Source organism: Dasypus novemcinctus, chromosome 24, assembly GCF_030445035.2.
Source record: "Dasypus novemcinctus isolate mDasNov1 chromosome 24, mDasNov1.1.hap2, whole genome shotgun sequence".
NCBI classification, from domain to species: Eukaryota; Metazoa; Chordata; class Mammalia; order Cingulata; family Dasypodidae; genus Dasypus; species Dasypus novemcinctus.
This window is the reverse complement of record NC_080696.1, coordinates 38658448-38684131: the sequence shown is the minus strand read 5'-3', so window position 1 is coordinate 38684131 and position 25684 is coordinate 38658448. Positions and strand designations below refer to the sequence as shown.

The 25684-nt window shown below is 41.9% G+C and overlaps 1 protein-coding gene across 3 annotated transcripts in view; it reads right to left on the bottom strand.

Annotated features, from left to right (window-relative positions):
• Positions 1-25684, bottom strand: part of CEP250 (centrosomal protein 250) — a 60439-nt gene that overhangs the window by 15309 nt on the left and 19446 nt on the right. For all 3 annotated transcript variants that reach the window (XM_058286977.2, XM_071211658.1, XM_058286979.1), the window contains exons 10-23: positions 25168-25329; positions 24418-24596; positions 23618-23800; positions 19716-19860; positions 18804-18950; positions 17875-18105; positions 13465-13658; positions 13119-13246; positions 12746-12915; positions 4255-4422; positions 3710-3844; positions 2246-2389; positions 1590-1723; positions 49-187 (exon numbers count right to left, since the gene is read on the bottom strand). In XM_058286977.2, the coding sequence (XP_058142960.1) occupies positions 49-187; positions 1590-1723; positions 2246-2389; positions 3710-3844; positions 4255-4422; positions 12746-12915; positions 13119-13246; positions 13465-13658; positions 17875-18105; positions 18804-18950; positions 19716-19860; positions 23618-23800; positions 24418-24596; positions 25168-25329 (2259 nt within the window). The remainder of the gene's footprint in view (positions 1-48; positions 188-1589; positions 1724-2245; positions 2390-3709; positions 3845-4254; positions 4423-12745; positions 12916-13118; positions 13247-13464; positions 13659-17874; positions 18106-18803; positions 18951-19715; positions 19861-23617; positions 23801-24417; positions 24597-25167; positions 25330-25684) is intronic.

Sequence of the window (25684 nt, the reverse complement as noted above, 5' to 3'; positions counted from 1 at the left end):
GAAAAGGCTTCCACCAAGGACTAGAGCTCATAACCATGTCAAAAGTACCTGGGAGCTGAGCTCCTTCTGCCCTCCCTGAGCCTCCTGCATGTCCCGGCGCAGGGAGCTCAGCTCTTGTTGTCGAGCAGCGTCAGCTTCTTGTAAGACGAAGAGTTTCTGCTCTTTTTCCACCAGTGACAGACTCAGACTAGAAAGAGAAGGGTCAGAGGGTTAGGCCACTCCCTCAGAGAATGAAGAACTACCTTCTCATCTGATTGTTTTCTAAACACAGATTAATAATTAAAATATAAATAGTGCTTTATTTATGATAATGGTCATAGCATAACAATAACAGCTACAATTTATTGAGCAATTACTGAGTGCCCAGTATTGTTCTAGTTTGTTCACATGTGAGACCTCGTTTTAACTTCACAGTTTATTCTTCTCTGGCAAATTCCAGATATAGCTATACAAGTACTTCACATACAACATGTTCAAATCTTCTCATGCCCTCTGTACCTCTCTCCCCCTATTATCTCCTTCTACCATGTTCCCAAGCTCAGAGAATGGTACCTCCATCCCCCTTTAGCCACCCTGGACATACTATAGAGTTCTCCCTTCTTCCCACCTACATCCAATCCATGACTAGATATAATTGATTCTAACTCCCTTAACAGCCCTTAAATCCATGCTCTCCTCCTCATTTCCACTAACCCACGCAGCTCAGCCTTTGTGTCTCTCATCTGGACAAATGTACCAGCCTCCTCACTCGTCTTCCTGCCTCCAGTTTCATTACCAAAAGGATTTGCCCTCCTCGAACTCCTATAACACTGAGAATATGTGCTGCTCTTCATTCCAATTGGTCTAATGTCATTCCTAGTGTTGCAGTATTATCCCATCTTAAATTCGATCAGGTTGATCGCCCTGCCTAAAACCCTCCACTTGTTTCCCGCAAAACTTTAACTACAAACTCCTTGCTGTGGCCTACAAAATCCTGAGTGATATGTCACCTGTCTAGCTCATGCCATTCTCTCATTTATCATGCACCAGTCACACCACACTCTTTCATTTACACCAAACACCCTACCTTTTAATTGCCTCAGGTCCTCTGCACCTGATTTCTAGTCCTACCATACAAAAAATTTACTCCTTCGTCTGAATGGGTGGCACCATTTAATCCATATGGCTCAGTAATGCAACCTCCCTCCTAACAACCTATTAAAATAGTTTCTCTCTCTTATTTTTATTTCAGCACTCTGTTTCTCTCCTCCAAACCAAGTATTATAATCTGTGATAATTTATTTTGGGGATTATTTGATTAACATCATCCCCACAAATCCATAAACTCTATAGCGGTAGGGACCATACTGTCTTGTTTATCAGCCCCTAGCATAGTGCCTGGTGCATAATAAGTGCTCTCTAAATATTTACTAAATGAATGAAGTATAAGCGTTGCAGATAGGAACCATGTCCTCTCCACATGGCTACATATACAACCCAGAGCAGGAAACCCAAAGGGTCAAGAAATCTCTGAATAAAGAACTATCAACATTATAGTAACCACTATAGTCAGACAGGAACAAGCCAATCTCATGGCCTGTCTAGCCTACCTGGCTTTCTCTCTCTCCAGCTCCTTCTGAATCTGACTACACTCCTGGGCCTCTCTCAACTTCTCCTGAATCTCCTGCTCCACCAGCCTTTGGGAGTCATCCTTTGCAGTCAGCTGAGACTTCAAGTTCTCCACCTGAAAAATAAGGGCTTGAGGACTGAGACAGCAGGGCAGGTGGCCAGTGGGAAGAGGCTTCTCACCTAGGGCTTTGGGGTCCTTCAAGGTTTACCAATGTCACTAGCCTGTGTCTAATGCTCTGGAGTCTTCACTAATCCCTATGCACTGCCTGTAACATCCCCGTGCCCAATACCATTCAGCCTGGCCATAATTGTGAGAAAGAGATACAATGAGTACAAAAAGCAATCTGGTATATAAAAATACTGGATTTATGGGGAGGATAGGATGAAAATTTGAAATAGGGACTGCTTGAGAAAATCTAAGCTCTGTGGTCACATTGAAAAAGAGATTACTAAACCAGGGCTCTGAGAGGCCCATGCTCAACTCTGAGCACCCTTCAATTTCCATTCATTCTGGTGACCTACCCTTACCCTCCCACTCAGGCAACAAAGCTAGGGTTCCCCCTGTTCTACAGAGGGAGTGGGAGAGCCTGACTATGATGGGGAAGGGTTATGGGGCTGGGTGAGAGGAGGCAGGAACCTGTTTCTGCAGGTCTATCTTATCTTGCAGTAGGGTACTGCCCTCTTCTTGGAGGGCAGCAAGGCTGTCTCGGTGCTGCTGGGCTGCCTCCTCCTGCTCCCGCTGAGCCTTCCAGAGCTGGGTCTGCAGCATTCCAGCAGTTTCCTGCAGAGGGAAAAGGCATCAGTAAGTAGAAAAATGAGGAAAGCTGCTACTGGGCTTGGTCTCAAAATGTTCATCATATAAATACCAGTTTTTTAGTTGGGTTGACAAACACTGAAGTAGGACCCAGCAACCCATGTTGTTTCCAGGATGCCCTGTCACTTCAAATCCTCCTAACTCCTCAATCATGTTCCCGTTCCTCTCTCACTAAGCACACTGGCTTTCTTGGTCAGGGCCCGAGTTGGTAGTAATCTCCACGCAGACCATTGCAACAGTCTCCTGACTGAATCCCTACTTCTATTTGATGCCACCACCTCCCATAAGCACATACACATACACAATTCTCCACTTAACAACGAAATTATTATTTTTAAAAACATATGTTAAACTATGTCCCACCCCTGTGAACAGAATCCAAGCTCCAACTTGGCTGATGAAGGGCTCCCGCCAACCTCCCCACTCTCCCTTTAGAGTATAATGCTGGAGCCACACTGGTCTCCTTTTTGTCCTTGAACTCCCCAAGGAGTCTGTCTGTCCTTAGGATGACTATTTCCTCTGCCTAAAGTGTCCTTCATATGGATGTTTTTTTTTTACCAGCTTTGAGATATAATTCATCTATCATACAATTTACCCATTTAATGTATACAATTCAACGTGTTTTTAGTTTATTTACAGAGTTGTGTAATCATCGCCACTATCAATTTTAGAACACTTAGACTACCCCAAAAAGAAACCCTGCACACTTTAGCAGTCACTCTCCATTTCCCCTCAACTCCCACCACTCCCAGTCTGAGGCAACAATTAATCTGCTTTCTGTCTCTATGGATTTGCCTATTCTGGATATTTTATATAAATGGAATCATATCATATGTAGTATTTTGTGACTGGCTTCTTTCACTCAGCTTAATGTTTTCAAGAATCATCTATGCTATAGCATGTGGCTGGCTTCTTTTTCACCTTCAAGTCTCAGTTCAAAGGTCACTTTCTCAGCGAGGCCTTCCCTGACCACCTTGTCCAAAGTGGTCTTCTCTGAAGCACTCTCAATTTTATTACTCTATTTCCTTTATAGTACTTATTACAGTTTGTAATTATCTCATTTATTTTGTGTCTGCTTGTTTTTTGTTTGTCTCTGCCACTAGTAGTTAAGTTCCTCGAGGGGAAGGACCATTTCTGTCATGTTTACTGTCGTGCCAGACCTTTACATACTTATCATGGGTCAGCACCAAGTACGGGGCCTGGTGCATAATAAGTACCAAATAACTATTCATTGTTGAATGAATAAATGAATGCTCATTTTTCTTCCCTGCCCAGGTCCCTCCATACCTGCTCCTTTAACTTCTGAACTTTCATGTCCTGCCTCAGCCGTTCCAGTTGTTGGCTGGCATCTGCCAGCTCTTTCTGGGTCTGCAGCAGTGTTTCCAGAAGGGACACTCTCTCCTTCTCTGTTTCGAGCTGCATCTGTGGAGAGACAGGAAGGGTAAAGGCTTGTTGGGTAAAGGGCTATCATGCTCACTCACTAGTCCACAAGCACATGCCAGGTACTTTAAGGCTTTTTCTGCGAATGGGGTAGGGGTTAAGGGTAAAGGAAGGACTGAACCAACAGATACAGAACCAGGAAGTAGAAAGATTGCCACTGGTTTGCGAACTGACAGGATGTGGTAAATGTTAGCCCTCCTCCAGGAAGTCTGACATACTGCAGCCCAGCCGCTAAAGGTGCTCAACACACGGCTCCCTAGTGGCAAAGAAGTTAGCTGTAACCCCCTTCCGGAAGCCCCTCTGCTGCACCACTAATGAGAGTGGAAAAGGAAGCAGTCAAAGGTAGGGTGTTCACCGATTAGATGTGCAGCTCCATTCTCCTAGCTTCCCACCTGGCATAGGGCGCTCTCGGCCTGGACCCGTTCTTCATCCCTCTGGGCCCGGATGGCCTCGGTTTCTGCCTGCTGTTCCCTCAGCCTGATTTCCAGCTCCATTTTCTCCCCCTGTAAGCCTTCCAGAGCCTTATCCAGCTCCTGCCGGTGTCGGGAGCATTCTTTCTCCTGGCCACATGAAGGAAAAGCTGTTAGAACCAGATGAGTGAGGAGAGGAGGAAGAAGGAGCCCTGGAGTAGAGCAAGAAGCATCTCTACTGCTCACTAGCTGTATGACCTTGTTACCTCTTTTTCCTCATCTGTAAAGTGAATAGCCTTGCTTTGAAATAATCCCTGTCTTATCTAGCTCACCGAATTTTATGAGAATCAAACAAGATTTTTAAAAATCAATGATATAATACATGTAAAAGTGCTTCTTTCTAAAATGCCACTGTCCCTAAAAAAGTTCAGATATCTGTGATTTTAAAGCTATCACATCATGATTGACAGTTGTAACAACGAACCAATGTAACAGATTCTGGCCCTTGTCTGCCCACTTTCCTCTGCTCAGAGATGCCTAGCCTAGCTAGGATGCTCTCAACCTTTTACAAGAGCAATAGGATAGGGGACCCTGCTTCTATCAGAGGTCCATCCGGGACCAAAGCCAGGCCAGGTCCCTCTATTAGAGACTCTGAGGATAGTAGTAAAGAGCTCAGGTTCTGGAGTCAAGCTGCCTGGTTATGGTATTTAATCCACCACTACTAGTGTAATCTCAGTGAATTTCTAAACATCCATGCTACCTTCCCCTGCTTACTACACTGGCTGCACTGGCCTCCTTTCAGTTCCTTGGGCACACTAAACTCTTTCACACCTTCAGGCCTTGACTCATGTTTTTCTTTTCCCTGGAACACTCTTCCCTGCCCCTACCCCATTACTCCTCACATCAGCTTAAAGCTTACTTCCTCAAAAAGGCCTTCCCAGACCATGCAGTCCAAATAGGACCCCGTTGTTATTCATTCTCAAGATACCCAGTTCTTTTTCTTTATAGAACTTTCATAATTTGTAATAATTTATTCACTTATGTTTTAACTTGTTTAATATCTATCTTCCCCTGAAGACTTTAAGCTCCATAAGGAGAACCAAGCCTGACCCTTCATGTATCCTCAACATCCAGCCTGAAGCCTGGTATAGCGTAAATATTCAATCAACACTGCTGGAATGAAACGTTAAGAATAGCAACCTATAATGCCACAATTATATAATAATTACAAATGAAAAATCTTATTCTCTGATTCAAAAAGCCAACTTCAGAAGTATGAGCAAGACAGGTGTTAATAGGAGCAGGTGTTCAAAAGGGATCAAAGACCTAAATATAAAAGCCAGGATCATAAAGCTACTAGAAGAAAATGTAGGGAAACATCTTAAAGACCTTTTGGTAGGTGGTGGTTTCTTGGACCTTACACCCAAAGCATGTGCAACAAAAGGAAAAATAGATAAATGGGACCTCCTCAAAACTAAACACTTTTGCACCTCACAGGATTTTGTCAAAAGGGTGAAAAGGTAGCAGACTCAACAGGAGAAAATATTTGGAAACCACATGTCCAATAAGGGTTTAATACCCATGATACATAAAGAGATAGGACAACTCAATGATAAAAAGACAAATGACCCAATTAAAAAATGGACCAAAAAGAAACCCCCACAAAACAAAACAAGCAAATTAAAAAAAAAAAAAAGAAAAATGGGCAAAGACTTGGATATCTGCCCAAAAAACAAATACAAATGGCAAAAAAAAAAAAACCATGAAAAAATGTTCAACATCACTATAGAGTACTATAAATCAAAACTACAATGAAATATCAGTTCATACCTATCAGAATGGCCACTATTAAAAAGACAGAGAACTACAAGTGTTGAAGAGGACATAGAGAGATAGGAACACGTGTTCACTGTAGGGAATACAGAATGGTCCAGTCACTGTGGAGGACTGTTTGGCAGTTCCTAAAGAAGTTGAATATAGATTTGCCACATGAGCCTGCAATACTACTACTGGATAAACCCAGAAGAACTGAGAGCAGTGACACAAACATATCTGCACACCAACATTGATAGCACCATAATGTACAATTGCCAAACCCTGGAAACAACCTAAGTGTCCACCAACTGATGAATGGATAAACAAACTGTGGTGTATTCACATGATGGAATATTATGCAGCTGTAAGGAGAAATCGTAAAGCATAACATGGATGACATTGGAAGACATTATGTTGAGTGAAGCAAGCCAGACACAAAAGAACAAATATTGTATGATTGTGCTACTTTGAACTAAATACATTATGTAACATATTGCATGATTCCATTTATATAAAATGCAAATATAAATCAATTTATAGAGATGAAATTAGAATAGTGGTTATGTAGGGTAAGGGAAGGCATGCGAAGGGGTGTAGAGCTTTTCTTTTTGGAGAAATGAAATGGTTCTAGCATTTTTTTGCGGAGATGAACCTACACAACATTGCAATTATACTAAAGTCATTGATTATATACTTTGGGTAGATTGTATGCTATGTAAGTATATTCAGTAAAACTGCTTAATAAATAAAAAATTGTGCAAAAATAGCCAGAAATAGCAGTTATGTACAGCAGGGGAAATACAGATTTAGAGATGAAGAGTTTTCTTGTTTGTCTGTTTTTTGTTTATTGTAATATTATTATTGAAATAATGAAAATGCTCTAATAATGATTTTTTTTTTTAAAGATTTATTTTATTTATTTAATTCCTCCCCTCCCCCGGTTTTCTGTTCTCTGTGTCTGTTTGCTGCGTCTTGTTTCTTTATCCACTTCTGTTGTCGTCAGCGGCACGGGAAGTGTGGGCGGCGCCATTCCTGGGCAGGCTGCGCTTTCTTTCGCGCTGGGCGGCTCTCCTTACAGGGGTGCACTCCTTGCGCGTGGGGCTCCCCTACGCAGGGGACACCCCTGCGTGGCAGGGCACTCCTTGTGCGCATCAGCACTGCCCACACGGGTCAAGGAGGTCCAGGGTTTGAACCGGGGACCTCCCATGTGGTAGACAGACGCCCTAACCACTGGGCCAAGTCCGTTTCCCATCTAATAATGATTGAAGTAATGAATGCACAACTACGTGATTATACCATATACCACTGATTGTACACTTTGGATGAACTGTATGTTTTATTAATATACACAAATAAAATTGATTTGTTTAAAAAAAAAATACCAGAGCTACTGATACAGGAATATCTAGGATGTACTGTTAAGTAAAAGCAATTTACAGAGTTAAGGGTATAATATAATTCTCCCTCAATAAAGACAAACAATACCCCCCTCCCCTCAAATAGTAGCAGGTGTTAAAGAAAAACAACTGACTGATTTGCTCATTATGAGTTAGATGTGTGCAATGGGTACCAGAAGAGCTGCTTCTGTGAGACCCAGGAAGTAACAGTTTAGTGTTGCTGGTCCAACCAGGATCAGGATATTCTGCCCAGTTCAAAGTGCTACCTTTGTACAAGCCCACGAGCAAACTGTAACATGTTCAGAGGAAAGCAACCACATTGGTGGTATTTCAAGAAAACCTAAGTCTGACTTGCTTTTGGTAAAACTTTGGCTCTAATAACCAGGTCTATCTAAAATAAATGAACAACCATTGATGGAGTACAACAAAAGCTAGGCTACCATTTAGAATGGATAAATGGTTAAGCATTTGGGCTCTTAATCTTTGTTCTACCACTTATTAGCCACATAACCCTGAGTGACTTATTTAAGCCTTAGGTTCTATATTAGGTAGTAATGCAGACTATCTGAAGTAATGTGAATAAAGCACTTGGCATGGTGGTTGACACATGGGAAGTGCTTAGTTAAGTGTCCACTATCACTGTTATTAAGGGGATGCAGGTTCACGGAGGGAGAATGGAGAATATAATCTCTAAGAGCTTTTCTAATTGTTAGGATTCCAGAAGAAAGGACTCATTGTTAAAACTAACAGACTGTCAAGAATTGAGAAGAATCAACCCATTCAATCAGTAAGGAGATCATAACAGACAGTCAGACAGTCATGCGGATTACCTGAATGGGAGGAAAGGATAAGAAAGCAGAGGTCCTCCCATGACGCGGATAAGGCCCTCATGGTCAGTCCCTCCAGGGAAAACAGGGCTCTGGTGGCTAGGTAGCGCACCATTTAGAAGTTTAATAGCATTTCAGGAGTGGAATGCTTGATTCTTGCTGGGCAATTGTCTTCTGGACAATGTTCTTTTAATAATTATTTTCTAGTAGCCACCATATTCTAGTGACATAGTTCTAAAAACAAGCAAACTTCTAGCTCCCATTGTCCCAAGAGGTTTGCCCTATAATAATCAAATCACAAAACCACATAAAGAATAAGTCAACCTCCATTTCCAACAATATGACAAAATACCCTGAACTCCCAGCTGAAAAATAACCAGAAAAGGGCTGGATAAACTATCAAATATATATTTTAATATATCATTGAACTAGCAGGAAAATAATGAAAATTCCACAGGAGCCAAATGAAAGTGAGACTGGTAATCCAAAGAAGTGAATGAACACAGCACTGGTTTTCCACTGGAGGCATTTGTTGTACCATAGTAACCTTGAAATTAATCTTCTGGCTAGTTAGGAAAAGAAAACAGTAGCAAAGGATGAAGATTCTCATAGGATATTCTCACATAAAGCTGGACCTCCAAAAGGCTATACCGGGGGTCCACAAACTTTGGCCGTGGCCAAATCTGGCCTATCACCTATTGCTGCATGGCCCATGAGCTAAGAATGATTTTTACATTTTTAACAGTTACAAAGAAGTCAAAACAAGAAAAATATATGTGACATGTGAAAACTGTTTAAATTTCAGTGTCCACACATGTAGTTTTATATGAACACAGCCATACTTGTTTGTTCATGGCTTTTGTACTATGGCTATGTACTATGGCTTTTGTACTATGTGCACTTTAATGGCAGAGTTAAGTAATTGTGTCAGACACAGTACAGTCCACAAAATCTAAAATATTTAGTATCTGGCCCTTTGCAAAAAAAAAAAAGTTTGCTGACCCCTGGGTAAATGTAAAGGGTAGGGTAGAGAGAAAGACAAGCAGACAGACAGAAAGACACAAATACACAAAGACAGATGAAAGGAAGAAAGGAAACAATATTAAAAAAATCTTGCAGAAGGGAACAGAATGCCAAGCAAATTTGCCTGTCTCAACCTTCATGCAACAAAGAAAAAACATTCCCGAGAATTCGTAACTCCAGGCTGGTCTTCAGGTCCAGAGCCTGAATGTGTTCAAAAAAATTTTAAACAGAAAATTTATTTTAAGGTAGTCCTGGGATGCTAGTCCTCTAGTTTCCTGACAAGCAAGTGTAAGCCCTCTGGGAAAAAAAAAAACTTCTTTGCCTCAGGCCTAAAAGGATTCTCCAAGAAAATTTCCCAGAGGACATAAGCTCAGAGCCAAGAATCACAAAACACATAGAGAAACAAGGCCATGAGCAAGAGCCAATGGAAACAACGCATAACAGAATCAGCAGTCCCCAAATTTTAGTTACTGGAATTATTAGACAGCATAAATATTTCATGTGTTTAAAGAAATAAAATAGGGGATTAAACAAATTAATTAGGAAAAAGAGACTTAAAAATGACCAAGAATATTTGAAAAATAACCAAATAGAAAATCTAGAAATAAATAATTTAATAAGTGAAATTTAAAACTTGGTGAATAGACCAAGCAACAGATTAGACACAGCAGAAAAGGGAAACTCATGAACAGAAAAGAGATCTGAAAAAATCATCCAGAATACAGTATGGGATAAGAAAAATAAACACGGGCAACATAGACAGTTAAGATACACAGAAGAGCAGATGTGGCTCAAGCAATTGAGTGCCTGCCTCCCACACAGGAGGTCCTGGGTTTGGTTTCCAGTACCTCCTGAAAGAAAAAAGACAACAAGCAAAACAAACGAAAATGTCAGCTCAGGGAAGCCGATGTAGCTCAGCAGTTGAGTGCTGGCTTCCCATATATGAGGTCCTGGGTTCAATCCCTAGTATCTCCTAAAAAAATTAAAAAGATACATGAAGAGAGAGTAAAAAGGTCTAACATACAATTAATCAGGATCTAGAAAAAGAAAAGAAAGTGGAAAAGAGACAATATTTGAAGAAATAATAATGAGAACTTTCCAGAACTGATGTTACATCATGAAATCTCACATTCAGAAAGTCCAATAAATCCCAACAGAATAAAACAAAGAATTATACCTAACCACAAGAAATGGTGTAACCATGCAGAATGGTTAAGGTAAAGACTAACTTCTCAAGAACAACAACGGAATAATCAAAATACTGAGAGAAAATAACTGTCTTCACAGATTTTATACTCCATGAAACTACCTTTCAAGGAGAAATAGAAACATTTTGAGACAAAGAAATACAGAGAGTATTTTGGTACTTCTGCATAATAGACCCTCATTTCAGACAGAAGGAAAATAATTTCAAACAGAATCCCTGAGACACAAGAAGGAATGATGAACAAACCAATCTGTGAGTTTATCAGTGTATCTAAACAAACTATATAAAATCATAAAAATAATTTGTGCTGTTAAAAAATGAGATGAGAATAAAAATAAAAATAGAACCCTTAGACTTGTACAATACATAGAGTAAACCTTAATGTAAACTACAGATTCCAATTAATAGTACAATTACAATAATATTGTTTCAACATTTGTAACAAAGGTACCACACTACTGCAAAATGCTAATAATAAGGGAAACAGCAGGAGGGTTATATGGGAACTCTGCACTAGCTGCATGATTTTTCTATAAACCTATAATTGCTCTAATAAATGTTTTTTAAAAAACTAGTTAGAACTGTAACACTGAACAGAATAGCACATAGGTTGGAAAGGAATGACTGGAGGTAAAATGTTCTGAGAGTCTTGTGTCATTCAGAAAAATGGTAAAAATATGGATAACTAAACCTTTATTAAGTATTTTAAAATATTATGGCTAACTACTGAAAGAATAAAACACTAGAGTATAGAGCATCCAAACTAGTAGAGAGATGCAGAAAATAACAAACTTATCATCCAATTTAATCCTTTAAAAGAAGAAAGGTGATTGCCCTCTCTCCTCCCCTCTCTTCCAGAACAATTAGCTTAACACAGTAGAAATAAATCCACATGCATCTATAATCACAATGAAAGCAAATAGACTGGGAAGTGGATGTGCCTCAAGCAACTGGGCTCCTGTCTACCATACAGGAGGTCCAGGGCTCGATATCCGGAGCTTCCTGGTGAGGGCAAGCTGGCCTGTGCAGAGTGCTGCCCCATGCAGGAGTGCTGCCCTGTGCAGGAGTGCTGACCCATGCAGGAGTGCTGGCCCACGCAGGAGTGCTGGCCCACGCAGGAGTGCTGGCCCACGTGGAAAGCTGGCAAGCAAGATGACACAACAAAAACAGACACAGAGGAGAGACGGTAAGAGATGCAGCATACCAGGGAGCTGAAGAAAGAATAAGTGCCTTTCTCCTACTCTGGAAGGTCCCAGGATCAGTTCCCAAAGCTGCTTAATGAGAATATAAGCAGACACAGAACACAGAGAGAGCAGACAATGGGAGGGCAGGGGGCAGAAATAAATAAATCTTTGGGGGAAAAAAAAGCAAATGGACTAAGTTATATAATTAAAAGGTAAAAGAAACACAGTCTGAATTGGACAAGAAACGGTGCAAGAAATTCCTCTGCCCCTTTTACATTCTGGGGGCCAGTTTAACAATCCCAAATCCTAGGGTCCAGTCTTAATTCTCTGTACATACCAAAACAACAACAAAAAAGGCTAACACAAAGATGGAGCTACTAGGTGCCAGGAACTGTTCTTGGTATTTTCCTCTATTAACTCATTTAATAGATAGAAGCTGGATTTTACACCTTGGCTACAGCTAGCTATTCAGGTTTTACTCTTAAAAGCAGCAATATCTTTTTTTTTTTTTTTTTTAATCTTTTTCTGCATTTTTAATCTTTATCTTCTTGGACTCTTATTTTTTTTTTTTTTTAAAGATTTATTTATTTATTTAATTTCCCCCCCTCCCCTGGTTGTCTGTTCTTGGTGTCTATTTGCTGCGTCTTGTTTCTTTGTCCGCTTCTGTTGTCGTGAGCGGCACGGGAAGTGTGGGCGGCGCCATTCCTGGGCAGGCTGCTCTTTCTTTTCACGCTGGGCGGCTTTCCTCACGGGCGCACTCCTTGCGCGTGGGGCTCCCCTGCGCGGGGACACCCCTGCGTGGCACGGCACTCCTTGCGCGCATCAGCACTGCACATGGGCCAGCTCCACACGGGTCAAGGAGGCCCGGGGTTTGAACCGCGGACCTCCCATATGGTAGACGGACGCCCTAACCACTGGGCCAAAGTCCGTTTCCCAAAAGCAGCAATATCTTGGCCAAGAGTCAGCAACTGGTACACTCAGACATGGCCTTCCCATCCCCCAGTCACATCTACCACCTACCCATTTCTCCTGGAGCTGGAACAATTCCTCTTCATGAGCTACCTTCTGTTGCCGCAGGACAGTCTGACCCTCCTGCTCAGCCTGGGCCAGCTGTCTGGCTGCTGCATCCCGCTCCTGCTCTGCCCGGCTCCGTTCAGTGTCCAGTTCCAACTTCAGGCACCTCACCTCCCCTAAGATACCAGGGACAGGATCAGGTCTCTGATCTCTGCCCGACTCCTGTCACTTAATAATATTCTTCCTCTCACCCCACCTCATGAGCACCTTCTGAGGCTCTAAGCCTGGCTGCAGAAGGACCTCTAAAACCTCCCACTGCCTTCTTGGCTTTCAACATCCTCATGGAAGGGAGTGTGCCCCATCCCAGCTGGGTTCTCACCTTGGATTACTTCTTTGGCTTGAGTGACAGCCTGAACCTGGACCTCCAGCTGCCCTTTGGTGACCTCTATCAGAGAATTTTGTTGTTGAGCCTCAAAAAGACTGCTCTCCAGTAGCTCCTTGGCTGAGCTGTGAGATTCAGGAATCAGGAAGAGTTCTTACCCTTCAAGCTCCTTACTCATCCTTAAGAAGAGTTAGGTTCTAAGTATTGGCTACCTGGGGAAATTTGGGGGGCTACAAACATATAACTCTTTTAGAACCCATATATGTAGGGCAGGGAGTTTAGCTTGGCTACCTCTTGCCTTGCAAAGCTCTCTGTCCTTGGCTGAACTAGGTGTAGGCCCTACCTGAGCCCCAGCAGTTGTTCCGAGAGGGCATGCCGGTCCCGCTCCACAGCTTGCAGCCGCACTTCTAGAGCTGCCCTCTCTCGCACAAGGGCCTCCTTCTCGTGGACTGCCCTGGCAAGCAATTCTTCCAGTCGCTTTGCCTCCTGGTGCAGCTGCTCCAGCTGAGCCGTGGCTGCCTCTTGCTGATGATGTGCCTGAGGGGAAGAAATTGGTGAGCTGCATGCAGAGCAGGTGAAGGATCCCCTCTGGGGCTGCTACTACCAGGTAAGGGTTTTGGTTTTCCAGAGATTCTAGGCCCAGATCTGTAGGCCTGAGCACTGGCCACTCAGTACCAAGTGGCATTTATTACTTCCCTGATCAACCTATAGAACACCCAAAGCACAAAGCTTGCTTTTCTATGAACCAGATCCTGTGCTAGGAGACATGCCCCTAAGGAGATTTTAGTCTTGAGGAGAAGACTAAACATAATACCAGGAAGAATGTGATCAGGGTCTTGAGGAAGAATGAGAAGGGAGATTACATTTAATTATTAGGGCAATGAGAGGTTTGGTAAAGGAGAGAAGTGACTTCTGAGCCAGGATATTGGTACAAAAATTTTTTACTAAGCCCCTGCTATTGTTAAGCACAGTGCTAAAGTTGGAAGGATGAAAACAAGTAAGACATAGCCTTGTCTTTAAGGAACTTGTGGTCTAACAGCGAAGACGTAAACAGATAATTACAATACAATATGAAGGATATGGTGGTTGAAATAAGCATGAGGTCTATCAAAGCATACAAGGGAGGCACCCAACTCAAATTGGGAGTTGTGAAGTGGGGCTAAGAACAGTGGGATATTGGTGAAGAATTCAGTTTCTGAACTAAAATCTGAAAGATGACTAGAGGTTATTTAACCAAGTAAAGAAAGGGAGGGGGCATTCTAGGGTATGGAAAGGGCTAGAGTCAAAAGAGATTGACCTGCTTTAGGGATGACAAATAATTGAATAAAACTTGTGGGACTGGAAGGTCCATTTCAAAAGCTGGTGAGGTAGCAAAGGCCAGATCTAAAAATGTCTTGCTGTAGGGCTGTCATTATTCTGAAAGCAATAGTAAGGAAAGAACATGATCAAATTTGTATTTCATTCATAACAACGGTTGCCTCAGGGCAAGAGGGACTGTGGGGATTGACTAGAAAGAGACACAGTAGAACTTTCTGGAGTTATGGAAATGTTCTATATCTGGATTAGGGTGTTGGTTAAGTGCGTGTTTACATTAGTCAAAACTTATCAAACTATACACTTAAAGACCTTATATCTCAATAGAATTAGGTAAATTTTTAAATGATTATATTTTTGATAGATCACACTAGTAGCATCTACCATGTGGGAAGAAAAAAATGCTTTCATTATTTGTATATGACTGTCTACCTCTAAAATGCAAGTAAATAAACAAAAACTATTAGAACTAATAAAAAAGTCTAGTACAGCCATATACAAGATAATATATAAAATCAACATTTTTAATTGTTAGAAAATATAATTTGCCAACAGCAATAGGTACAAATTAACTAGGAGTAAAGTTAACAAAAACTGTACAATAAAGATTTATATAAAGAAAACTTTGGTTGTCTCTTGGATGCTGCTGAGATGTGCATAAGCACAACCCCTCTGATGACCTCCCGACTATTTTTTGAAGACTCTTAGCCACAAAAACTCACTTGTCTTTACCATTATCCCCCTTTTATTCCAGGCCTTTTTCTAGTTGCATCACCAGCTAGTGATTAGTAGTATCCAAGAGACAGCCAAAGTAGATTCAACCCCAGGTACTGGTGTTCCTGAGGGCTAAGGAGACACACAGTTTCTACAGTCATGGCAGATGGCTCAATGCCTTGTCAGTGGGCCCTACTTTGTAATTTGTGCTCCTGAGTGTGATGGAATTGGACTCAGATATGACCTTTCTACACATACCTCTTCATCACTTTTATTGAACCTGTGGTTGACAATGGGGTTGGTGTATACTCAAGAGACTTGAATCTCTGGACTGCCCATGTGCCAGCTGGACCCTGAGCCTCAGCAGTGTTGCAACTCCTACTCTCCAGTTCGTTAGACTTACCCAGGTCAGCTAACAGGGAGGTGAAGATGGTTAACCAACATAGCAGGAAACAAAGAGTGCCTACAACTGCAAAGAGGAGAATCGCATCCATCAGCCACGTGGGATCTAAGCCCCAACTCAATTTAGAGGTGGTGTGGATATTACCATCCCAGGGTCCACAGGATGGAGGAATAAAATATGGATTAGAGTGGACTTACTGGTATTCTACTATAGAACTATTGTGACTCTAACAATTGAAGAAATAGTATCATTGACATGGAGACAGTGGCCATGGTGGTTGCTGAGGGCAGGGAGAGGGAAGAAGATATGTGATGTGGGGGCATTTTTGGGACTTTAAGTTATCCTGAATGATATTGCAGGGACAGATGTTGGACATTATCTGCCATAACCCACTGAATGTACTAGGGAAGAGTGTAAACTACAATGTAAACTATAATGCAGTGCAGCAGTGTTCCAAAATGTATTCACCAAATATAATGAATGTGCCAAAATGATGAAAGAGGTTGTTGATGTGGGGGGAGTGGGGTGGGGTGGGATGTGGGGTATATGGTAACCTCTTATATTTTTTAATGTAATGTTTTTTGTGATCTATGTATCTTTTTTTAAAAAAAGGCAATTAAATTTAAAAAATTAAAAAAAAAAGAAAACTGAAATTTTATTTAAAAAAAAAAGACTAAATAAGTGAACTCAACTTTGTGAAAATGTGAAATTCTCTCCCAAAGTAATCTATAAATTCAGTGCACTCTCAAGCAAAATTTTAACAGGATTTTTAATGGGAAAAATATATATATACATATATAAATGTATATACTAGTTTGTAAACAAAGATCACACATGTAAATAAATGTTCAGTTTAATATGTAAACATAGGAAAATATCTAATAGGATATATAAACTATGAGTAGTTCTATCTGAGATGGGGAGTAAGATTAGCTGGGTTGAATAAAAAATCTTTTTTTTTTTACTTTTTATTTTTAAGTAGTTATAGGCTCACAAGTAGTTGCAAAAAGAGTACAAAGAGGTCCTATATATCCTTCACTCAGTTTCCCCCCAATGGTAACATCTACAATACAATACCAAAGCTGGGAAACTGACACCAGCACAGTCTAGAAGAGGCATTTTCATTTTCACCCTAGATTATTTTTATTTAAATATATTCGTCTGAATCTGTGTAATTAAAAAAAAAAGAGAGTGAGATTGATAAGGAGGAGTTTGGAAGCAGGGAAACCAGCAAAGAGGCTTTTACAAGAATTAAGGTAGAAGATGAAGAGGGCCTGAATTAAGGAGGGGCAAATGAGAGTGGAAAGGAGAGGAGAGAAGTCAGGAGATGTTAAAGTGGCACAAATGGTGAGGAGAGGAGCCACAACAGTTCAAACTGCAATCAATTTCTTTTACATGTACTGTCACTGCCAACTATGGCTTTTCTTTTTGAGAGTTAATATGGGGAAAAGAATTCATGAAAATGTTTAGGAGAAGGAAGAAGTAAAAGAAAAACGAATCTGTAAACCTATTTCCGTAATCATCATATTTATCATATACATATAAACAAACATACATTGTCAAGGCTCATTTTTCATGAATCCCATTTTTGCAAATTTGCCTACTGGCTAAAATTTATTTGTAACCCCCAAAATCAAATCTTGTGATGTTTCCCAATCATTCATGAACACATGCAGAATGGCAAAAAATTTAAATTGCCTGATGCACAAGGCAACACTGTCTTCTTGCTTCCATTCTCGTACTGTAAATAAATGTTCTTTTCACAGTATTTGGTGCCATGTTTTTTGTGTTTTTCTACTTTTTATTGTTGATTTTGCTGTTTAAAATGGCCCCAGGTAGAGTGCTGAAGTGCTGCCTAGAGGTTCTAAGTGCAAGAAGTCTGTGATGTGCCTTGAGGAGAATACATGTGTTAGATATGCTTCATTCAGGCATGAGTCACAGTGCTGTTGGCTATGAGTTGAATGTTAATGAATCAACAATACATATTAAATAATGTGTCTCTAAACAGAAACACGCATAAAACAAGATTTTGGTTGACGAAAATGTTGTGACCAGGCTTGCAGAAATCATTTCCCCTAGGAACAGTGGTTCAGTATTCACTAATTCAATGTTTGTGGCAACTTTATAGAACATATTATAACTATCTCAAATACTGAGAATGTTATAAATTAATTCTCAGAAAAAAAATGTAAGATATGCCCCAAAATAGTTATTTCTACTAAATAAGGCTTTCACTTTCTGAATCATGTCTCAAATGTTTTAATTTTTTACATTGAGCATGTATTATACTCTAAAATGATAGTGTTTAGTCAGTCTTCTCACCTCGTTCAGTTTCTCTTTAATTTCTTCCTTCTCTTCTTGGATGCCCCTGAGATCTGCCTCTAGGTCAGTCCCAGTCTCCTCTGCTTTCTGCAGCTGTGTCTCCAGGTGAGTTTTCTTTTCCCACAGTGCTTCCCTGCTTTTCACTGCTTCTTCCAGGTCCATTTGCAAAGTGCTTCTCGCCTGCTCTGCTGCCTCCATTCTGCTGCACACAGACTGGTTTTCCTGCTCTAACTAAGGCCAAAAAGGGAAGGGAGTACAGGGCATACAAAACAAACAGCTACATCTTAGGGATCAGGTGCTGAATTACAGGTGAGATTTGAATCTATTCTCCAAAGATGAACATAGGAGTGCTTAATAGAAGAGGCAGAACATTTATTCATTTGCTGTAGTGCCTATATTCCAGGTACTAAATGGGCTGGGTGCTGGGGAGGGAGGGCAAAATCATACTCTCAAAGAATTCAGAATAATGGATCATAGTATTTTTCTGGGGTTCAAGGAAATGGGAATAGCAAAACATCTTAAATTCATAATCTATAAAGAGAAGATTCTTTGGAATATAGGCTCTTTGGCAGATCTTTTCCTGGCAATAGCTATTACCTCATGAAACAGGATTAAACACCTAAATTTTTAAAACCAGAGGACTGGGCTGATTCCTAACCCTGGTAATTTTCCCTAAAGTCCAAAGTTCTGAGTTTGGTGTGGGAGGGGAATATTTTTAACGGCTAAGCCCAATTCTTATAGTCTTTGCTCTCCCTCTGCATTATAAATGTTCCTTTTCCTTATTTCAGGACTACATTTGAGAGCTGATACATCTTGGGTGAATCCATCTAGGGACTCTTCCTTGTTATAAATACCTGCTTCAGCTGACACTGACTTCCCCTCAACCAGGGCCCAGTCCTAATCCAAGGATCAGAGAAATCTTTGCTCACCTGGAGAAGTTGCTGGTTCAGCCCAACTTTATCTAAGGCTAAAGCCTCATTTAAGGCACTGAGCTTGACAACTGCAGCCCGAAGATCAGCTACCTCTGCCTTCAGGCTGTTCTCAGAACCAGACAGCTGTGCAATTGACTGTTCTGCCTAAAAACAAAGAGTGTTAAAGAGTTTTCTGAACAGCTCACTGCTTTCTTTGTACAAAGATCAGTTAATACTTCATTCCTCTGTTACATTCTAAGCAAATTTCCCCATTTGTCCACTTGCTCATTTATTGATGAGTAAGACTGGAGCTCACAGAATAGAGGCACAGGCCCTATAGAAAATATAAGCACAATGTGGTCTTGGAACCCAAAGAAGGCATTAATCCAGGTTGGTGGAGTAAAAAATGCTTGGTAGAGGAACTGACAATTAGGTTGGGCACTGAGAGCTGAGGAAGAGTTTGACAGTTGAAGGAGGAAAAAAGAGGCAGCCCAGGCATGTACTAGGCAAAGCATTACAGTCACGAAAGAACACGGTGTAACAAGAGGATGTAATTAGTGCTGTGTGGCAGGAGCAAAGGCTTATGAGGAATTACGACAGAGGATTTGGAATGAAAGCGGAAGCTAGAAACACACTGGGCCAAATGGCAAAGAGCTTTGAATAGGACACCAAGGAGTTGGAAAGTCATTAAAGACTTTCAAGAAAAACATTGGCATAACCAGATTTATACTTTAGAAAATACATTCTAATTTCAATATAGATGGTATGTTGGAAGGGAGAAAACCCAGAAACAGAGATCAGTAGGTAAAGCAAGAAACATGAAGGGTTTTAGCTTGAAAGGTAAAGAATGAGGCAGGCTACATACCCTTTACCTAAAGACACATCTTCTAAGTCATGTACCCAGCAAGTGAGAGGAGGCAGCATACACACCCTAGCCAGCGCTGCAGTCACTTCTGTTTGCTCTTGCTTCAGTAACTCCCCTTCCAGGCGACTCGACTCCAGGGTTTCCCGAAGAGTGATCAGTTCACTGAGTGACTCTGCCTGTTTGGTTTCCAGGCCCACCAGCATCTCCTGACTAACATGGGAAGGAGAGGAGTCTAGAGAAAGTGTTAGGGGGTGGCCACACCCCAAAAAGTACAGAAATATAAATTACATCTACTATGCGAAAGAATGAGGAAGGTCTCTACAAACTGATAAGGAAAGATCTCCAAGACAAATACAGTTATATGAAAAAAGCAAGGTGAGGAACAGTGTACACAGTATGCTATATTTTATTTTATTCAAGAAATTCGGGGAAATAAGCATATGTGCTTATATTTGCATAAAACAGCACTGGAAAGATAAATAAGAAATCAATTAAAATGGTTACCTATGAGGGGAAATGGGATGAGGGGCAGGGATGTACATGAGATTTCTCTGTGAATATCTTTTTACATAGTCTTGACTTTCAAGTCATATGACTATATTATTGATCTTTAAAAATTAAATTACAAAACACGTAATGATCTCTGTGGATTGTCTGACTTTCCCCTTGGTACATGGGAGATCATTCCAATCACAAGTTAGGGCCCTTATGGAAGTCCTTCAAGATTCTATTATGGCTCTCAATGCCTAGAGAAGCCCACACCAAATTTCGGTGTGTATTTATATCTTTCTCTGCCATTTCTCAGCAAGCTCTATTCTTTTCCCCCATTTCCCAATAAATTCTATTTCCTGGCCTAACCAAACTGGCGTGTTTTTAAATCTTTTATGCAATATAGCCAAGAACCTAGAGAAATCCAACACTTCCTCGTTTTCATTTGACAAGCCATTGCCAGGAGACAGAAAGGTGAGTGGTGCTCTCCCACCCCGCTGGAGACTGTCTGCTCATGCCTAGGAATTTGTAAATCAGATTTGGAGTTCGCCTGTTACAAACTGGATAACAGTGAAAGATCATACGCAGAGGGATACTGAACATGTTAAAAGTCCTGAATCAACACCTTCCAGAACAAGATATTAGTCACGCAGAGATTTCAACCAGTTCCAACCAGTGCCAGACCCATCTTTCCCTGACCTCAATAGAATAGTCAGAGAGGTTTATGCCCTGTTAGGCAGGGACTACTGTCCTAACCAGCAGGAACTACAGAAGAATGACCATCGTTCCTCAGGACCCCCTTAAGAATAAGGGCACAAACTCTCTGAGGGGAGTGTTGAGAGAGGTTAGCCAGGGAAATGAGGAGAAGATGAGTCACAACATGGCCAACAGACAAAATGGCCAACAGACAACATGGCTGCAAGACTGCCCCTGAGACCTTGAGTTTAACCTTCAGGTCCCAGTTTCTCTTTCTGGGACCACCCTTTGGCCCTGGATATTCCAAACAGTCTTCACCATTGGCCTGCACCATTGGTGGACTAATCAATAACAGCTGGGACCCCTCCCCTAAGCATTAGCAAGAGGAGGAATAGTTAATAGTTTAAAAGGTGACCTCACAAGGCAAAACCTGCTCTCTCTGTCTAGAGGAGCCCACACAGAATCTCAGTGTGTATTTCTATCCTTCTCGCCCATTTCTCAGCAAGCTCTGTTATTTTCCCCCATTTCCCAATAAATTTTTTTTTACTTGCCTAAAAAAAAAAAGATTCTATTACCATCACAGAAGGGTCAAAACTGTGGCAGGTGCCCAACTGCTTGAGCCACATGTGCTCCCACAAATGAGGTTTTGGTTTTGGTTTTTGAGGTACAGGGCCAGGGATTGAACCTGGGACCTTGTATGCGAGAGGACAGTGCTCAACCACTGAGCCACATCAGCTCCCTGAGTTGGTTTTTTTGTCTGTTGGCTTGTAGTTTGTTTTTTTATTTGTTTTAAGGAGGCACTGGGGACTGAACCCAGACCTCCTCCTATATGGGAAATAGGCACTCAAGCACTTGAGCCATACCCACTCCCACAAATAAGTTTTTATGGCAAAGAGTTTCAAAGTGTGTCGGGAGGTCATTCCAGAGGTTACGCTTATGTACATCTCAGCAGGATCTCACTACTGCCACAGTAAACATGCCTCAAACAGCAGGGCTCCTGAGGGCTTTGAAGACATCTAGACACTATAAGCAGGGCAAACAAGCTCAGGAATTCAGCACCCTGTCAGTGGACCTTACTTTGGAATTTATATTCCACTGAGTAACAGAGTCAGACTCATTTATAGTTTCCATACACATGACTCTTCTGCCCCTTTTATTTGAACCTATAATTATATAGGTTAATATATGTTAAATATATGTCCCAGAGACTTAAATCTTCAATCTGTTCATATGCTGATTGAGTCCTGAATCTCAGCAGAGTTGCAATACCTACTTTCCAGGTCATTGAACTCACCCAGGACAACTAACAAGGAGATGATGATGGACAATGCCCATCCCAAGGAACAGAGAGTGTCTGCAACTGCAAGCAAGATAATTCCATCCATTTGCCCCATGGGATCTAAGTCCCCTCTCAATTAGAAACACAGTAGGCATTCCCATCCCAAAATCCTCAAGATTGGGGAATGAATAATGGACTAAAGTAGACATTATTATTCTATTATAGACTTGTATTATTCTAGCAATGGAAGAACTTTTATCATTGATATAAAAGTAGTGGCCACCAGAGGTTCTGAGGGGAGGGAGAGGGAAGAATAAGTGTAAAATGGGGCCACTTTTAGGACATTAGAACTGTCCTGCATGACACTACACAGGCCATTATACATTTTATATAACTTATAAAATTATGCAGGGCAGAGTGTAAACTATAATGTAAATCATGGTTAGTAGCAATGGTTCATTGTGTATCAAATATTGTAACAAATGTATCATACTAATGAAAGATGTTAATATGGGAAAATATAAGAGGGGGAGGGAATGGGGCATATAGGAATCCCCTATATTTTTTATGTAACATTTGTATAACCTAAAGCTTCTTTTTTAAAAAAAAGATTCCATTACCACACCTATTAGGTACAAGTAACTAAGGGTATAGAAAAGGAAGGGTATATATTCAAGATAAAGAAGATACAGTCACTGCTACCAGTTATTGAAGACCTGCCATGTCAGACCCTATGCTGCATTTTGTAAACATGACTCTGACTTTCCCAACAACCCCTCAACATAAGTATTAGCATCCCCATTTTATAAATAAAGTAATTGGTAAAAAATGACAGAGTCAAAATTTAAACCAAGCTTTTGCCTGGCTCTAAAGCCCTTCTTTTTCCATGACAGTAGATGAAATTTACAGGTAATTTACAGAATAGCTGGGAAAAATAATCCAAAATCAAGGTCCCTTTACTATGGGTTTTTCTTTCTTACCTAGCTCATTTCCCAGTACTTTCCAGGATAAGTCCTACCCTCTAGCCAGCCCAACCTTCTCAACTTTGCTAATCTCCATTTTGCCCTTCTCTACTCTCTATCAATCAAAATATGTCAAGCCCAGCTCAAAGAACACCCTCTTCTTCATAGGGCTTTCCCTGGTCCTCAATATTGCCAGTTATTCCTTATCTCGCAAAGGACCTATTTGATGCTCTTTTCTGCTCATATTTCATCTGATCTCATGCCACAGTTTTTTACTTGTCTTGAGAGCAGGACCTATGTATCTTTTTCATTTCTTTACCCCCCAAAGTGACTCATCCATTATGGGTGCTCTGCAAAGCCTGGATGAACTTTATGTATTTATCTTTCTGTAAAGGAAGGAGCAGTAAACTAATCTGAACCCACTGTATGCCAGGCTTCAATTTATTTCACTTTCCAAAAGAGGGGAATAGGTAGGGGTGGAGATGGTACAGAACTAAAGGGAAGGCCAGGCCCCAGTGAAGGGGGAATTAGTCCTACTTACAGACGCTCCCTTTCCCGGACAGCCAGGTGCAGCTCCTCCTGTTGCTCCTCCTTCTCCCCCTGAGCAGAGTCCCCCTGTAACTGAAGCTCCACATTTGCCCTTCGTAGTCGCCACGCCTCTTGCTCCAGCACCTCCAGTTGCTGCTGTAGCTCTTCCCTGGCCTTCTCCAGAAGCTCTCGCTCCCTGGAAGAAGACATCACAAGTTCAAAAGGGAGAGGTACCCATTTCCTTGAAATATCTCCTCTTCCCTTTGGAGCAGAGGAAACCTTTTATTATAATCACAAAGGTAATTGAGGAAACGGACTTTGGCCCAGTAGTTAGGGCGTCCGTCTACCATATGGGAGGTCCGCGGTTCAAACCCCGAGCCTCCTTGACCCGTGTGGAGCTGGCCATGCGCAGCGCTGATGCGCGCAAGGAGTGCCGTGCCACGCAAGGGTGTGCCCCGCGTGGGGGAGCCCCACGCGCAAGGAGTGCGCCCCGTAAGGAGAGCCGCCCAGCGTGAAAAGAAAGAGCAGCCTGCCCAGGAATGACGCCGCCCACACTTCCCGTGCCGCTGACGACAACAGAAGCGGACAAAGAAACAAGACGCAGCAAATAGACACCAAGAACAGACAACCAGGGGAGGGGGGGAATTAAATAAATAAATAAAAAGAAAAAAAAACAACAACAAAGGTAATTGAGAGGTGCTGGGCCTTGGAAAGAGGGTCTCAGGCAACCGAAAACATGATGGGAGTAAAGAAATCACTGGATGAAGACCGAGACCAAGGGAGAAGGGTCAGATGAATAGCCCGCCTGCTCACCTGCTGAGAGAGTCCACCTCTCCCTGGAGGTCCACAGTCTGCCCTGCCAGGGTGTCCCGCTCCCCAGTGAGCTTCTGAAGCCGCTGTCTCAAGGCCTCACCGTCTTCCTCCCACTGATTATGCTGCTGCTGCAAGAAGCTCATAGCATCCTGACAGCCTGAAAGCTGCTGCCTTAGGTCCTGTGGAGGGAGATGATGGGCAAAAGGGCAAGGGAGAAGGGGAGAGGATAGCAGAGGCCCCAGAATAGTGCTGAGCAGGGGAGTTGGGAGCTAGTGCAGCAAAGGTATGCTGAGAACAGAGATGTGATCAATTGAGAAAACAGAGGATCAGAGATTACTGAGCTTGTGTGTTGAGTCTCCTAGAGTGTTAGAGTTCATGATCTTAAGAAGTTCTGTTGCATGGGAGCTAAAGTATGAGAGCCCTGGAAAAGCATAGGGTTACAGTGGCACAGCGGGATGTGTGACTGGAATCCAGAATTGGGGAACACTTATCCACCCTCTCCCAGGTTTCCGTTTGCCAGTCTTTGCACAGTCCTATATGAAGTGTGCTGCTGGCATGGAGAATGTGCCTGTTACCTACAAGTACAATGGGTAGGCACAGACTCTAATGGACACTTTGGAGTGAAGATAGAGCACCTCATGACTGGGCAACAAAATGAAAGCGGCAGTTCAGCTGAGGGGAGTAACTGGGGCACAAAATAGTTTTAGACACCCACTCCTGTGGCTGCGTAGGAATTTTTGCGGTTCTTACCTGCACAGCCTGGCGTCTCTGAGTCAGCACTGAAAGCACCAGAGTAAGAGCCTTGTCTGGGTCCTGGGAGTCCAATTGGGAGAAGAGGCCACTAGAGTCCAACTCTAAGGATCTCTCATGACCAGGGCCTTGGGCCATATTGTCCCCTTCTTCCACCATGGCCTGAAACCCAACACAGTGGGGTCACCACTCTGATCAAGACCTAGAGCCCATGCTTACACAGGTAAGTTACCTGAATGGGCTTATGTTTTGTTTCTCAAGTCTTCTCCTTGGGGATAGGGGCATCTGAGAGCCAAAAAGGGATCCTTCAACTTTCTACATTTTGTTCCCCAAATCTAGGACTAACAACAGAGTCTAGTGCAGTCCCTGTGGTAGCAAAGAAATGAAAGAGGCAGCTCTTGAAATAATAAAAACCAGAATTCAGTCTCTGGTCTAAGAACTGCAGCTGCCAATGGGAGAGGGGACCTGTCCCATTGGGCAGTACAAGATTTGAATCCTTTGCTACCGTTCAGGGTTA